Below are 17421 nucleotides of genomic sequence, written 5' to 3' on the forward strand. Positions count from 1 at the left end.
TAATTATCAGGCAGCAGCCTTTAATAACAGAAATACAACAGAAAGCATGAGAGGACAGACTTGCTTAATGAGCAAAATACATGAAATTGCTGCACTGCATCAATGCAAAGCAATTTAGCTTTGTGTTGGTGGTAATACACACATGGGCCTTTCTAGAGCTTAAGAGAGGAAGCAACAAGGGGTCACTTTCAGAATTTAACAGGCAGCAGTGGAGGGGATACATTTTCAGCGCTGATCAAAAGCAAGCATCTTGTTGGAAGTTCTATCAGCAGTATTCCTTGTATTAAAGTTGATGGAAGCAGAAACACTACACTTCTGGAGCTCTATATCCAGTCCCAGGATACTGAACTGGACTGTTTCTAAACTGAAACAGTCAAGCAAGGCAAAAAAGACAGACCAGTTCTGACAGTTTTCTTGCACCTCAGTCTGACCCACTCTATTCAACAAAGTAAGGACAATAAAACAACCCTTGATAGTAAGGACAATAAAACAACCCACTTCAAAGTACAAAGGGAACAATTCTGAAGCACGCAACTGTTGCACAAACTGCTGTGCTGAACTCTGGAGGAACTTTTCAAGGTTTTTAGATGCTAATTTGTAATTTTAGAATGTTGTGGTTTTAATTGTTATAGACATATGACGGAACCTGCCCTGAGCCTGCTTGCAGGAAGCACAGGATACAAACAAACAAACAAACTAATCCCAGCTATCTGCAGATCAACAGAAACATGCAGGCTGTGGTTCCTCAAAATTATGAAACTGCCTTCCATTATAGAAATAAAGCACATTTAACTTGCTAAATGCTTTTGGTCACAACAGCCTTAAAACTCTTAATCTCATTCAAAGGACAGGAGATAGAGGCAGGTGGACATGTGCCAAAATATCCCACTATCTCTGAACTACAGGGATTTGAACCCAGATCCCAAAGACAGCAGGTACACTGGCTCTCAAGCATTTCATACAAATAATTTTGCATACCCATGAGATCAGCAAATCCTCCAACCGGTAATCGGCATGTTCCAGTAACGAACTGTAGCAGTCTCATTCTCTTCTCATTATCTATTTCCTTCACAAACTGAAAGAGAATGCATTTAAAAAAAACCTGTAAGTAAACACATTCTGTCCCTAGTGCCTCTGAATGGGCACATGCAAGCAAGTGCTATGAAAGAAGCTCAATCAAGAGTTACTTGTTTTCAACTGCATTAGTGCAGGCTTCTTTTAAAAAAGAGAGAGAGATATAGCCAGGAGGTACTTAGTTTTCCCATGTTCATTTTAATAAATGCTAAATATGAGAATAGAAGATCATGAACTTAAGCATTACATGGCAGTAGATCAGAACTGTCAACCTTCTGCTAAAGTAACTTCAATCATAAAAATGGACAAGTTAAAATGTATTATTACTAATTTTTGCCACTTTGGTTGCAGTTTCAAATGGGCTGTGGGAAGTGCAGAGATGGGGGCAGAAAAGGCAATTGGAAAGAACTGGGGGCATCTATTAAGGAAGTCTCCTTGAAATCATTGTCTGGATAGGATTTTGAAGAACACAATACCAGTGAGATCTGATGTATCTCACTATAATGTGCCCCAAAGATGTATAAGCGAAAAAAATTAAGAAATTCTGCATAGGAAGAAAGCATTTTTCAAAGACTGGCCATGTCTTAACTGTGTAACCTAGTTATTCTGTATCTCTTTGTTTTTCACTGCAATACCGGCTACAGAAAAGTTCAGATTCCTGTGTACCTTAATCGAGTAAGAAATAAGTAACTATAAAGCAGTAGCCATATTAACAATACTTCAAAACAATTTTTTTTTCAAAGGATATTTTGCTTTGGTGATTATCTGTCAACCATTATTATGATTTTTACTCTGATCACCTAAAACCTATTTGGCTGGATCATACAGCCAAAGAATGCCACCCTTATCCCAATATTAAATTGCTTAAATACTTGTAGTATCCCCTCACATCATTCTGAAGGGGAAGCCACTACAGTTCCCATTTTACAGACTGACAGTAGAGGCTGAAAGATTGTGATGCACACAAGATCACCCAGGAAGGCATATAGATTGGAAAAGGAATGAACTTGCCTAGGGCCAACCCCCATCAACAACAGGCCATATTGTTGTGACACTAACTGAACAGCAGGTAGTACAGTCTGATGATCGCTTGTAATTCGGATTTAAAAGGATAATATTTTGGCAACTTTTTCAAACAAGAACCAGGAGGAAGGGGGTCAACAGTTCTACAAAGAAGACCCAGTAGTAAAGTTTTGGTGCTAACAACAATTGTATACGAATCTTCCATGTTAAAGCAATACAAACCTGCCAAAACCACACAATTTGTTTGCTTGTTCTGGTGTAATGCCGGTAGATGGTATGCCTTTGCCAGTCAGTTAAGTCAATCTCCTGCATACCACACAAAAGGACCTTTGTAAACAGAAAGGCAAACATCAGTTAGGAGTTGTGGTTAAGGAATGACACAATACCTGTCAGGATTATTTTTTTTTTTAAGAAGAGATAAAGCATTTAGGATTTATTTGTTCTTGTTTAAGTAAAGCTAATTTTGACCATCCAAGCACAAAACAGTTTGGATGAGTCTTATACATACCACAAGAACAGACCTAACTTAATACAAGCCTGTTTTTTTCCCCAGTTCAACAGTTTTATTGAAAAATAAATAGTTACAGAATTAAAACACATGGAATAGTGTTCAGAAAAAACAATAAGTGATCAAGTATTGACAATTAATGAAATGCCGATAATGATAATTCAGTACTATCTAAATGTACATCACGCCCAGACACAAACTCCTTGCCCAATGCATAATTCAAGAAGGGCAACCATTTATCTAATAACGAATGCGATCCAGATTTTTTAACATTAACAATAGTATCAGCCAGCTTATCCAAAACAAAGTAGTCCCAAAGTTTAGTACGTCAAGTTGTCAAACTTGGTGGCTCAACTGCCTTCCACCCTATACCATGGTACATTTTTGCTGCTGTCAACATCAACATAATCCTTTTAGTGAATTATGAATTTTAAAATCTTCCCATATATTAAGAATATTATAGCATTGGAGAAAGTCCAGAAAAGGGCAACTAGAATGATTAAAGGGCTGGAACACTTTCCCTATGAAGAAAGGTTGAAACGCTTGGGACTCTTTAGCTTGGAGAAACGTCGACTGCGGGGTGGCATGATAGAGATTTACAAGATAATGCATGGGATGGAGAAAGTAGAGAAAGAAGTACTTTTCTCCCTTTCTCACAATACAAGAACTCGTGGGCATTCGATGAAATTGCTGAGCAGACAGGTTAAAACGGATAAAAGGAAGTACTTCTTCACCCGAAGGGTGATTAACATGTGGAATTCACTGCCACAGGAGGTGGCGGCGGCCACACGCATAGCCACCTTCAAGAGGGGTTTAGATAAAAATATGATGCAGAGGTCCATCAGTGGCTATTAGCCACAGTGTGTGTGTGAATGTGTGTGTGTGTGTGTGTGTGTGTGTATATAATTTTTTTGCCACTGTGTGACACAGAGTGTTGGACTGGATGGGCCATTGGCCTGATCTAACATGGTTTCTCTTATGTTCTTATGTTTAAGAACATAAGAGAAGTCATGTTGGATCAGGCCAATGGCCCATCTAGTCCAACACTCTGTGTCACACAGTGGCCAAAATTTTTTTTATATATAGATACACACACACTGTGGCTAATAGCCACTGATGGACCTCTGCTCCATATTTTTATCTAAACCACTCTTGAAGGTGGCTATGCTTGTGGCCGCCACCACCTCCTGTGGCAGTGAATTCCACATGTTAATCACCCTTTGGGTGAAGTACTTCCTTTTATCTGTTTTAACCTGTCCGCTCAGCAATTTCATCGAATACCCACGAGTTATTGTATTGTGAGAAACGGAGAAAAGTACCTCTTTCTCTACTTTCTCAATCTCATGCATTATCTTGTAAACCTGTATCATGTCACCCCGCAGTCGACGTTTCTCCAAGCTAAAGAGTCCCAAGTGTTTCAACCTTTCTTCATAGGGAAAGTGTTCCAGTCCTTCAATCATTCTAGTTGCCCTTTTCTGGACTTTCTCCAATGCTATAATATCCTTTTTGCGGTGTGGCGACCAGAACTGCACACAGTACTCCAAATGAGACCGCACCATCGATTTATACAGGGGCATTATGATACTGGCTGATTTGTTTTCAATTCCCTTCCTAATAATTCCCAGCATGGCGTTGGCCTTTTTTATTGCAAACGCACACTGTCTTGACATTTTTAGTGAGTTATCTACCACGACCCCAAGATCTCTCTCTTGGTCAGTCTCTGCCAGTTCACACCCCATCAACTTGTATTTGTAGCTGGGATTCTTGGCCCCAATGTGCATTACTTTGCACTTGGCCACACTGAACTGCATCTGCCACGTTGATGTCCACTCACCCAGCCTCAACAGGTCCCTTTGGAGTTCCTCACAATCCTCTCTGGTTCTCACTACCCTGAACAATTTAGTGTCATCCGCAAACTTCGCCAATTCACTGCTCACTCCCAACTCTAAATCATTTATGAACAAGTTAAAGAGCATGGGACCCAGTACCGAGCCCTGCGGCACCCCACTGCTTACCGTCCTCCATTGTGAAGACTGCCCATTTATACTCACTCTCTGCTTCCCATTACTCAGCCAGTTTTTGATCCACAAGAGGACCTGTCTACTCCATGACTCTCAAGCTTTCTAAGGAGCCTTTGATGAGGAACTTTATCAAAAGCTTTCTGGAAGTCAAGGTAAACAACATCTATAGGGTCTCCTTTGTCCACATGTTTGTTCACCCCCTCAAAGAAATGTAACAGGTTAGTGAGGCAAGATCTTCCCTTACAGAACCCATGCTGAGTCTTCCTCAATAACCCGTGTCCATCAATATGCCTACTCATTCTGTCCTTGATAATGCTTTCTACCAACTTTCCCAGCATTGAAGTCAGACTGACTGGCCTGTAATTTCCCGGATCTCCTCTGGAACCCTTTTTAAAGATGGGGGTGACATTTGCTACCTTCCAGTCCTCAGGAACGGAAGCAGATTTCAATGAAAGATCACAAAAAGCTCATGGGATAATGCAATACCTATTTTTTATTTCAGACAATATAGAGGCCCAAAACTTTTGCCCAACTCGGCAGGACCACCAATTATGGAAAAAGGACCTGGTTGAGGCAGCAGGCCAACCCAGTTGCAGCTGCCTTCTATACTTTGCATCTTTCCAGTGGATTTATATCAGGCAGCCACCATTTTTTAAATGTGCCTGCCCTTCAAATCTTACACCATAAATGTATCAAAAGCAAAGGCATGAAGATATCCAAATTAAATTATCTAAAGAAATGTAAGAGGAAATCTGGTCTTCCTCTAGTTTAACTTCTAATATATTTACTGTACGTTTCCAAGCAATAAAACTATTAACAGGATGGTACTTACCACCAACTATTTTACACAAAATAAACTCTTCAAATTCACAATATTGTTTGAAACAATGTGGCCAAATTGCAAGCTTTTTACATGGCTGGTGGTCTTGCCCTCTTACAAAAATTTTGATTCAAAGTGATCTCAGAGATTAACAAAATGCTCCAAGAAAATATCCCATTTAAACCGGAAGCAATTTTACTAGAGCACTGGAATAAATTAAATAAAGAGATTTAGAGAATACATATTGTATCTATTTTACTTTCCACAGCTAAAACTTTAAAAGCTTATAAATAGTTAGATAAATTCCAACTCCTCAGGCTTGGTTTAAAAAAATATGGGATTATTTTATGTTGACTAAATTAACATTTTCCTTTTCAAATGTAACACCAATGCAATATGAGAAGAAAGTTATTGAACCATGGTATCCTGTAGTAAATTATATGAAGGAACATGAAATCTTACCAAATAATGTTTTATATGAAAAATGATATATCTTTAATGGATTAACATAAACAAATAATCAAACTGAAGTAGAGTATGTTATTTAATGGTATATTGCTTTGTATTTGTTTGTTGATACTGTTTGTTTTTTGTTGCATTTGAATTTGTTAAATTAAAAATTGTTAATAAAAAAAATTCCTATTTATTTTATTACTTTAGATTTTTATCCCGCCCTTTTCGCAAGTGGACTCAGGGTGGCTAGTGATCAGTTCAGATATCTATAATTACAATTTAAAACCAATAAAACATAATTTAAAAACATTTTATGGTGTTGATTTATATCTAAATAGCTTATATCTATATATTTTATGGTGCTGATTTATACCTAGCTCTAAATCTCTTTATTTAATTTATTCCAGTGCTCTAGTAAAGACAATCTTACCTCTAGTTCCTTGGCATCAAAGTACTGCAAGTACGTCTGTGGTAAAATCTCATTGAAGCCTTCAAAGAAAGCTTGGGTCTGTTCTTCAACACCTCGGGAAAGTCTCCATTCTGCTACTAGCCTACAGCAACAAAAGTCACAGTTATTCATTCAAAAACTGTTCCATCCATTTACACAGTCATATTTCTGTAATTAGTAGTATAATTCATTGAAACAGGATTGGATCCCACTGCACTGCTTTCCTTTGGCACAAGGATGCTTTCTTTTGCAACAGGATCTTCAGTCAGCAGAAGAGCATCATGCATCTTTGTGTCAGAAGAAAGCATCACTGCTAGTTGAATGTATCTGCTACTGGCAGCACCAGTGGCACAAAGAGCTCCAGCAGGTAACTTTAAAGTTATAAATAAAATGGGTGATTATTAGAGGTTTGCCTGAGAATATCTTGCATATTTCTGAGAATTACCAGACAGATCTTAAAACAGAAGAGAGGCAGGAACAGAATGCTCCCACAACACAGTTGTTTGTCAGGCTTCTATTGCAGTCTCTTTAAAGTTTAAAGGGACTGCAGAAGACAGCCTGAGGATCAGCTGTGTCGGTAGGGAGCAGACTCTTCCTGCTGACTCGGTTTAGAGCTGGCTTCTCCTGCAGCTGGGTTTAAAGCAGGCTGCAGAAGAAGCCAGCCCCAGGATCTGCTGTGCTGCTGGGAGCAGATTGCTCCCCACAGGCTGGCTTGGTTTTGCATGGCTTCTCCTGCAGCCTGGTTTAAATTAGACTGCAGGAAAAACAAGACCAAAATCTTCTGTGCTGCTGGGAGCAATGTGCTCTCTGTGGCACAGCAGCTCCTGGGCTCACTTCTTCATACTGGATGAAGATTCTGGGCCAGCTTCTTCTACAGCACAGTTTAAACTGAGCTGCAGGAGACATCAAGCCAGCCCCAGTTTTTGAAAATAGTATTTTTCTTCTAGGGTCTACTGGACCCCCAAAATTCAGGATTTTTGAAAAACTCCCAGATCCAAATGTCATACTGGAATTGGGATCTGGGATTTTTTGCAATAACCACAATTTTGGGGGGATCCAATAGACCCCAGAAGAAAATTATCAGTTTAAAAAAAATTGCACACCCCTAGTAATTATTCACACTGTTCCATGTAGGGGTCTAGAATAAAAGGTCCTTCAGGAAAGACTTCTGGAATTGATGGCCTCCTAACTTTCATTCATTTCTATGATTTCAAACATCTGTTGCTTTCTCCAGTGTAAAAGTTGGCTAAATTCTGCATTATCTCTCTATTTTCAGGGAAAAGGGCATTTTGGATCTCATGCAATCATGCATATAAGCAAGATGGAACTTTCCAAAGTGCTCATATACTGGGAAACAAGTGCTGTTGTTACAGCAGTCAGAAGATGCAATTATCTTTAGTAATATCAAGGAAGGCTGAAATACACATTCAAGGTTTTAAGGATGGAAGAATAGTGTGAGTTACTGAGATATTTGTTCTGTACCAACTGAGAATTAAACTCTGCTACATTGTATACTTCTTTAAAGTAAAGGGCTAATGCAAAGTAATCTACAGGCCACATGGGTGTAGTCAGTCATGCAATTTCAGCCAAAACCTGTTGGAATTGTTCCGTTTTAGAATCTGCAGCCTAGTAATCAACTACTCACTGTATCTGAGTGACATCCCAGCATTTACTGCAAGCATTCAGGATCAGCACCTTAAACAAAAAGCCTTAACATTCTAAGGTGAGAGCCCTTTGGCTCTTAGCTCATGGCTCCAAGCTGATGCCTTTGGGCAAATTGGATACTGTTATTTCTTGTTTGTTTATTTATATTGTAATTTTCTTTTTGCGGTTGTGAGCTGCTTTGAGTCTCTTCACAAAGAAAACCAAGCTTGAAATTTTTAAATAAGATGTAATAAAAAATTAACATTATACTAAAAACTGTACCTGGAAACCACCTTTGCACTTACCTAATATATTCTTCCTTGTTCTCCTCAGTAACCAAGATATTACTGCCATTGGGCTTCAAATCATGGCTCTTAATTTCACCTAAAATTTCTTTATCCACTGAGAAATACATTTCCAGACCGCATTCCTCAATATTGTTTTCCCTACAAGAAACAAAGAAGATACGTTGGATTCTAAATATCTTCTCTGTAAGATATCCACGTGCACTAGGAAATAAGCCTCGTTAATTTTAATGCCTGGTCAGAAACCACTGTTTTTCAATTACAGGACTTAGATGTTTCACATTAGGTTAAACATTATTTAAATTTGTTTCTTCATCAACATGGGGAGGTAGAGGAGAATTCTACTGTGAGATTTCCCAATTTTAAAGTCAAATTTGCATCACTACACTTATCACAATGCTGAAGTCAGAAACAGTTCATGTAATTACTCTGGAGTCATTCTCTTCAATGTGCAGGCCTGCAGCTATGTGTATGCTGATGCTGCTAGTGGCATTTCCCCAAATCACAATATGATTTCTTTTATCACTTGTTATCATAGGAATTGTTGGCTATTACTCCACATGTTATAAGCAATCTGAGGTATGGCTCATATTTCTGTTTCACTACGATGGCATGCTTGATTCACAAGGTCTGTCTAAAATGTATTGGAAAAGGCCTCGTCTTCTACTTTAGTTTCTTAATGCTGTGGAAAGTATCCCACCCTCTCTCTTGCTCAGCAATATTCTCTATTCTGCATAAAGGAGGCTTGCAGAGTTGGTATTTCCAACAAGTAAAATGTTTGCATGTGAAGCATACAGGAGTTTGTTTAAAATAAAAAAGAAATGTGATCCAGCATTCAAAGTAATAGCTTGAATAGTGCAGTGTACCACGCCGTAGATACTGCATTAATCATTCATACATTTCCTTCCATTCTTTCTGCACAGATGAATGAAGCAGTTCCTTCATCTGTTTTTAGCTGTACTTGAAATTTTAATGTATCTGACTTCTATGTGATGCAGTGTGACTACAAACAGAGTGTCAATCTGTATGTAGGATGGTATTACTTCAGTTATCAATATAAGATTTGTAGAAAGTAGTTTAATAAACTTTATTAAAGCACATAAAAATCAATTTGGCTTGGTTCAAATTATGAAGCGTCTACACTCATGCAATAATGTACCTTGGCAGAGATAGTATACAGGGCATTGGATCCATAGACTCCCTTTGGCTAAATGTGGAGCCTTCCTCCTGTGGGAGTTCCCTCGATCTAAATTTTTACAGTACAATAGAGCCAAAACTAATTTTATCCTGAAAATTCTTCTCTGTGTCAGATTGTGGCTATTATAACTGAAGGAACTGTTGGTCAAGTGATTTAACTGTATTTTGCTCAATATCAACGAAGCTGTCTAATAATAGTTAACAGTATTTGATAACTGACATGTAACTGCATTTGATGTTAGTAGTTTGTATATGATGCAGCACAAAATTAAAAAGGTGCATACAGCACCCAGATTTTGAGACAAAGTTGCTTATGAAAATGCAAATTCAAATGCAAACAGTGCAATTAGAACATTGATAAATATCAAACATTAGTTTCTGCTTCAATCCATGAGCAACACAGAGAAAATGTTTGCTTGAGAAAACATACACTAATAAATTTCTGAAAAGTTCCAAAGAAATTAGTCAGACACTCACTTTACCCAGATGAGTGAGTTGTAAAACTCTGGATCTATGGATTCTAAATCTTTTAGACCCACTGGCTTGTTGAGGATACGTTTGTAAAATGGTAGAGAAAAACCAGTGTCTATAAATTTTCCATGGAACAATGCCTGCAAAAGATAGAAACCAGTATCATAGTTTATATAGCAGTCTCACTGTACACAAGACTTTATCCATACAATCCCACAACCAGAAAATGCCAAATGATGGGACAAAGTTTGTCTAAATGCATTAAAAAAAAAATCTCCCCAAACCCACTAGCTGTTGTTAGGTAACTTTGCTGCATTTACAGCTTTCTGGTGGTGAGGAGATGAAAGAAGCAACACAGAAAAGTATGGTGGTGTGATTCTACCCTCAGCGCATGCAGAGCAGGTTAGAAATTTCATTTGCACAGATTGTAAATAGAAGACAAAGACCCAATCATAGTGAAGTCATCTGTCTGAGCTACAATCTGAATCCACTTCTAGCCAACATTCTCCATACTGGTTTCATGCAATGAAGGTCTATTTAAGACCCTCTGCTTCTATATACATATTTGATAAAACATGACAGATGTTATTTGATTTATGTTTACACCCCATCAGTCCAAAACTAGAAGTGATGCACAGCAATTTAAAATGTAGAAAATATATTCCAAAAATGCATGTGATTGTCACATTTAAAGGTGGGAGGAATAGAAGTAAAAGCTTGCTACTTGTTGCAAAGGACTTGCACAGATGCACAAGAAAAAAAAGAGAAAAGGGTTCATGCTAAGAGGGCTTACAGTCTCCCACACAGATATGAAAAACTTTTGCCTCAGGATTAGAAATAAGAGAATGACTTGGACCACTCTGCAGTTCCTCAAGCTCCTCAGCCATGATTCTCATAAACCCCACAACCAGCTCTGAACTCACCATGGCAATAAATCTGCCAATAAAGCGGAAGTATTTCAGGTGGTCTGGATTGATGTAAGATGCGGGGTTTATCTGTAGGCAGTAGTTATCCTTCCCTGCATATTCAAACAGGCAATACATTGGATTCAGCACTTCATGCGACAACAGAAAGAACCATTCCCTGGAACCACACAAAGAACTCACGGTCAACACCACAAAAAACAAATAAGTTTAGACGCTGCTCAGAGAGCACAACACAACTGGTTTTCTACAGCTACAATCTCTGCTCAGAATGAGATTACCCTGGGCTTCAGTTGTAGTTAATTACTTATTTGCATATGACTGGTTAAAGCATTGGTATGAATTATTGCTCTTTCCTTGAAAAAACTAATTCTTTCATCCCATGTATATCTCATAGTTATTGCTAAACCACCACTGAGCAAAACTCCTAAATTTAGATTAGATGGATTGGATCTAGCACAAGACTTCACAAAAGGTAAGGGATACAGTGGATCTTACTCTGCCTTTCTTGAGAAAGCCAGCAGTTTGTCCTGAACCTCCTGAGAATTAGAAGTGCCTCACAAACAAAATGTACCATAGGAAGGGGCACTGCAACACCGAGGAAGGATCATGTAAACATTGCCTTTTACAACCCATGGCTTCCATCAGCACAAGCAGAAAAGAGAGCTGAATATATCAAATGCACCCTTTGAACACTGCAGAGCCACGTCCTGTAGCACATTTTGTTTGCAAGACTCCCCTCAATCTTCAGAAAGGAGTTGCAAGACAAACTGCAGGTTGTTTGGTAAAGATGTGGAAAGAGCCTCTATGGCAACATTTTCTATGAACTATTCCACTGTACTTCTGCCACTCCGCTAGGTTTCCAGTTTTTAAGTATTACATATGTGATATCATTCAGTGTTTTAGCTTTAAAACTGAAGAGCATACTGACTGATGGCATCTGGATTTAGAGACTTTACAAACACGATGGCCAGAGAAGACAACAGCATTTTAAAAGTTCTGTACTTGCAATACCAAGTATGGAACAAAAAATGATGCTTGTTTTGAATGCTTTTAAGTACTACATTTGAGGACTGGTATTAGAGATCATTAAACATCCTTTTTGCTACCTCAGCTGAAGAATCACATATTTGTACCTTACAATTTAGTCCCATTTGGCTGTTGCACACCTCCATTTATCAGATACTAGCCTGAAACCTGTGCTTTGCTACGGCATTTAACTACCTTTAACAATTTTTGTTTGTTTTAGGTAGGTAGGAAGGGTGTTTTGTTTTTGAAAGATTTATAAACTCAATCACCATACCGACTTATGAAAAATGCCTATTCTGGTTTAGAGCTGACTTCCGCTTTTGGACTGCACTACAACCCTGTGAGGAAGGTTATGCTGAAAGTCTATGAGTGGTCTGAAATCACAGTGTGGACCAAAGCAGGAGGGAAGCAACCTCAGCAGGGTATAATGACACAGAGTCCAGCCTGCAAAGCAGCCATTTTCTCCAGGAGAGCTGATCTCTGCCATCTGGAAAGCAGTTGTAATTCTGAGTGACCTCCAACCTTCACCTGGAGAGTGGCAACAATAGTTTCCCAGTAGGAAGTGGCTGGTTTGGAGGGTGCAGTTTATGACACTGTATCTGTCTGAGGCCCCACCCCTCCTCAAACCCTACCCTCTCCATTCTCCACCTCTCAAATCCCCAGAAATTTCCCAACTTGGAGTTGGCAACCCTATCTCCTTTCCAGCCAACTCTCAACCAGCCAACCACAGAATGAACACACTCCCTGAATTTTGGGTTTCCAGGTCCAGGGGTTTGGGCTGGGCATTGATGAGTCAGCAAAGACACCTGTTCAACTGTCTGTAGTCTCTATTAAATGATTTTGACCTCAGACTACAGAGCTCCACAGCTGACCAATCAGAGAGATGGATGTGGAAGCAGGCAGCAGCCTGCCAATCACACAGCACAGCTTTACCCCTATACGAAAACACATTTTACCCCTTTTCACTCCCTTAGGGGTGGAATTTCTAAAAATCCTTTCTTAGTGGGAACTTAACATAAGAGAAGCCATGCTAGATCAGGCCAATGGCCCATCCAGTCCAACACCCTGTGTCACACAGTGGCCAAAAAACCCCAGGTGCCATCAGGAGGCCCATCCTGGATAGAATGCACTCCCTGAATTTTGGGTATCTAGGTCCAGGGCTGGGCGTTGATGAGACAGTCAGGACACTTGCTTTTATATAGATAGATAGAAGGAATAAGAGAACATTCTGGTTATGTATGTCTAGGATGGTTGCAAAGTCATGTACATACAAGTACCTACAGCTCTACATTCAAAACTTTTTCCTTTGTATCTACTGGCCTATCAGGAACAAAATTATACAGAATTTTTTTTTAAATTTAAAAATTATTTTTCTAATAAGGTGCATGTGGGGTGGAAGGTCAAAGCTGTGAAACATACAACCTGACATGTTTTCTAAAAAGCCTTGCTACCTAGTACTTTGGGGTTTCAGAGAATAGCAGAATAGCAGAGAATGGTCTGCAGAAGAACTAGATTCCATTCCAGTAGTATTCTGGAGACCAACAAGATTTTCAGAGTATCTGATAAAGGGAACTTTGACTTTCAAAAGCTCATACCCTAAAAATCTTGTTGGTTCAGGTGCTACTGGACTCAATTATTTCTGGGTGTGTGTTTTATGAAATAAGGAATCCTTACCGTGCGACACCACCATAATCTAATCCTTCCTCTCCAGGGAAGATGACCCACAAGCGCCTTCGTAAGTCCTGAGGGCTGAGACTCATTATCTTAGTAGGGAAAAGTCAGGTAATTAATATTTTCACAATTGTCAGATTGAAAGAAATTAAGGATACATCTGCCCACAAATCTCCAATTTCCTTCACTATGTTTTCCCTTGGAATTAAGCCCAAATAAATGATAACCATAAAAATTAAGCTTGTTATTCCTGTTTGGTCCTTGAATCTGTTAAACATCTCCATTATGCTGTATGCTAATTTACTGTTCATATGTATGGACTGGTAATTTCCATTTCATTGTATCTGAAGAAGTGTGCATACACACAAAAGCTTAAATCTTGAATAAAATTTTGTTGGTCTTAAAAGGTGCCACTGAATTCAAACTTTGAAAGGAATTTGGTTATTGTGCCACCTTGCAGTTCTTAACATTCCCAACCATATAAGCTAATAATATGAAAACAGCTGTTTTATTTGTTTTACTCATTCTTTCTGGAACATGATACACCTAAGGGGGAGACTATGAAGTTGCTCCCTGCCATTATCTCTTTGAGCAATTTGTTTGAAGAGTGGACTGGAAGTAAAAGCAAGGAACTAGTGATCAGGCAGAGTAAGTTGAGGGTCAAACAAAAGTTAACTGCAGATACCTTCCCTGCATAGTTTCACAATAAGTACTCAAGCACAGTTCATTACCTGTTGAAAGGAGTCTTCAAACAATGTTTTCCTGCTGACTGTGATTTTTATGTGCTGGGGCACAGCCAGTTGCTGAAATGCAAGAAACAGGTTTAAACACACACGTAAGACATTCAGGCGCACACAGCAGGAATTATGGGAACAGCATACCACTTCGGAAGATGGTGGAAGACAGGAGGGCCTGGCGTGACTTTGTTCATGGAGTCGCAAAGAGTCGGAATCGACTGTGCGACTGAACAACAACAAAATACCACAAATAGAAACAGTTGATTTATGAAGCATAATCAGCTTTTTAACAAAGATGCCATTAGGTAATTTTGGACTGTCGATTTATGGTTGGTACAGCCCCCTTTAGATGGTATTACATACTAAAACACAAAGCACAGACCAGAATTCAAAAAGCTCATTTCATCCTTTCCTCTTCACAGACAGACAGGCAGAAGCAAGTTCTACTGTGCATAACAGAGCTTGCCAACCACAGCCTGTATTTAGGCTCCCTGCTAAGCTTGTACGTTAGGAGTCTGCTCTTCTGGCCCAAAATCTGGCCCCCAAGGCACCACCAATCTTTGATTTATTTATATGTAGGCACCTCAAAGCTGCTTCACACATATAGTGTCGTTTAAGATGGAAGAGAGAGAGGGAGGGGGAGAGGCAACTCTTCTTCTCATATTAAGGGTTCACTATGAAAACAAGAGTTAAGAGTTCAGTTCCATATCTCAAGCTATAACTGTTTTGAACTCTTATAGAAAACTGTAAGTCCTAGACAGCAAGCAACGTCAGGGGGAAAGCCCACATCTTTGTGCCTTGCTTGCTGGCCTTCTACGGCAACTGGCTTGCTACTGTGTGAAACAAGTTGCTGGACTAGATCAGTCCGATCCAGCAGGGCTCTTCTTATATTAGTGTTAGTTTTACACCATCAGTTGAACATGAAGAAATACCTGCTATACTGTTTTTTACTCTTGCTCTTTAACAGGGAAATAAATTGGAATTTTTAAAAAAGCTTGTTTGCAATTTGTTCCTAGTCAATTGGATGAAAATAGTAATGAGGATGAAAAATGTGCAATTCAAGCAGAAGTCTTAACAAATTTTATCTTGCAAGTGCTGCAGGGCTTTTTTTCCGTAGTTGTAGACTTCTGTTGAAAGGATAAAGAGATAACATTACTTGTTTGGATAGTCATCCAGCAAAGTATTTTGCTGATGTAATTAATACCTTTCATCTATCAAAATCTTGCTCAGAATTTGCACATAAGATACACTTTAAAACAAAAAACCATTTTATTTGGTAGCAAATTATTCTAAAATTTGATTTTTGTGATAACTGTTGATAGAGGAAACAAGAGGGAAGAGGTTATATTTTCTTATGCCCTTGCCTTCGCTGGTGATCTGTGAGCAGCTACTATTACAAAAACCACTTTGTTCCTGGAGCAGAGGGTCCCCCTGGCATCAACAATCATGTGTGTTATGTTACATAACATATTTCTCATAACCCTTACCCTAAGATTACAGTAAAGATGCTGCTTGGGTGCTATTAAGATGTTGTACTTTTATAAATGTATTTCCAGAATAAAAGTTACCTGACACCAAAACCGGAAATACTGGACTTTTGCTTTGAAATCACGGACATAGGCTATCTGAGGTCCATTGTCTCTGAAAATAAAAAGCGAAATTACATCTGTGGAACACAACTGTGCCACATACATCAGCTTCACCATTTACCAGAGTGCTTCGCTTAAGTTAATTAGCTAGCTGTTGTAAAACTGGAAAGCATCATTGTAAGAAGAATATTTACATACATACATCTTGCAATGCAAGCAACATTTTTAAAGTTACAAAATAGCTCATTCAATCAGCATCTGGACAGATCCTCAGTTTTGAGAAACGTGAAGAAAATGTGGATCTTCCGACACACTAAACACAGTCCTCAGTTTCCCATTCTTCCTTGCAGTCAATAAATGGGTGCCTTTTAGACAGTAGCTTCAATCCAGCAGTGTGAAAGATTGGGAAAGAAGATGCTGCAACATTTAGCATTTAATTTTTATGATCTATAGTAGAAATTTTAATTTTTTACTTTCAGTGGCAGTATTTCAAACCTGTCAAAGTATGTACTTTATGTATTTTAAAGTGGCAATTACGTTAAGCAATGTTTGGCAAGTCATCTTAATGATGTGTATATGTATCAAAGGAATGCACAAACAGGTTGCATGATTTGGTGTTTTTTTTTAATTGTATCAGAAGAAACACCTTGTGAATGTAGAAAAATAATGGCAGAATTGTTTTCACTTGGCACAAGCAGAACAGCGAGGGATAATTTAAGCGCTTAATTTAGCAAGCATGGAGATCCGCCACGGGATCCAACCCACAGCTACACATCCTACCCACTGTCTTCAACAAAATGTGAAGCCTTCCTCTAACAAGTTAGAGAAAAAGCCACATAAACTGAAGGCAATCTCCTTAGGCTGGAAAAAAGTTCCAAATTTGGCTGAGCAAAGAAGTAGTAGGCTACATGCCCACCAACAGGGCCCAAATGCCCATGAGCAAGGAGAGCCCAAAATCTCCCACTAGAGCTACAACATCCATTGCATTCCATCTTGTTCCCAAGGGTCCTCTACCTAACAAGAACTGTTTTTTTTTTTTTTTGGTAGGCTAGAGTATGGTAGAAGTCAGAAAAGATTAATTCTGCAAGCAGCACTTTGCTTACAGTTCTTTGGATTGAATTTATTTTCATTTACTTTTTATTTGATTGTCTATTTTGATTTACAGATGCAGTCTAAAGGATATAACACAGTGCGCAGAAGGGAGATAGACCCTGAGGAAGCAGGGTTAAACTCAATTTGAAAAACAGCATTTCCAAGAAAATGAATATTTCACTTTTCTCACCTCTTAGACTAACCAATGCTACAGTTTATGTATAGGTAAATCAAAGCCCATTCATAACAAGGTTGAGGTGGTAGCTACCTAAGCATTTGTTAATGTTAATTTGGGTTAGTTTATCCATCAGTGTTTAAAATCGAGTCAATACAACTGTCTCAGAAACACTGCCGAATGTAACTGCCACTTTAAAATTATGAACTTGGACAGGTATGAAACAGTCACTGAAAATAAA

The 17421-nt window shown here is 38.8% G+C and overlaps 1 protein-coding gene across 1 annotated transcript in view; it reads right to left on the reverse strand.

Annotated features, from left to right (window-relative positions):
• The window catches only part of ITCH (itchy E3 ubiquitin protein ligase), a 91333-nt gene that overhangs the window by 13531 nt on the left and 60381 nt on the right, over positions 1-17421 (reverse strand). Inside the window, exons 14-22 of the mRNA XM_060230983.1 lie at positions 15893-15965; positions 14319-14390; positions 13591-13679; positions 10888-11047; positions 9971-10104; positions 8297-8437; positions 6330-6450; positions 2320-2424; positions 979-1075 (exon numbers count right to left, since the gene is read on the reverse strand). Coding sequence (XP_060086966.1) covers positions 979-1075; positions 2320-2424; positions 6330-6450; positions 8297-8437; positions 9971-10104; positions 10888-11047; positions 13591-13679; positions 14319-14390; positions 15893-15965 — 992 coding nt within the window. The remainder of the gene's footprint in view (positions 1-978; positions 1076-2319; positions 2425-6329; positions 6451-8296; positions 8438-9970; positions 10105-10887; positions 11048-13590; positions 13680-14318; positions 14391-15892; positions 15966-17421) is intronic.

The sequence above is a fragment of the Heteronotia binoei genome, chromosome 2 (assembly GCF_032191835.1).
Source record: "Heteronotia binoei isolate CCM8104 ecotype False Entrance Well chromosome 2, APGP_CSIRO_Hbin_v1, whole genome shotgun sequence".
Classification (NCBI taxonomy): Eukaryota; Metazoa; Chordata; class Lepidosauria; order Squamata; family Gekkonidae; genus Heteronotia; species Heteronotia binoei.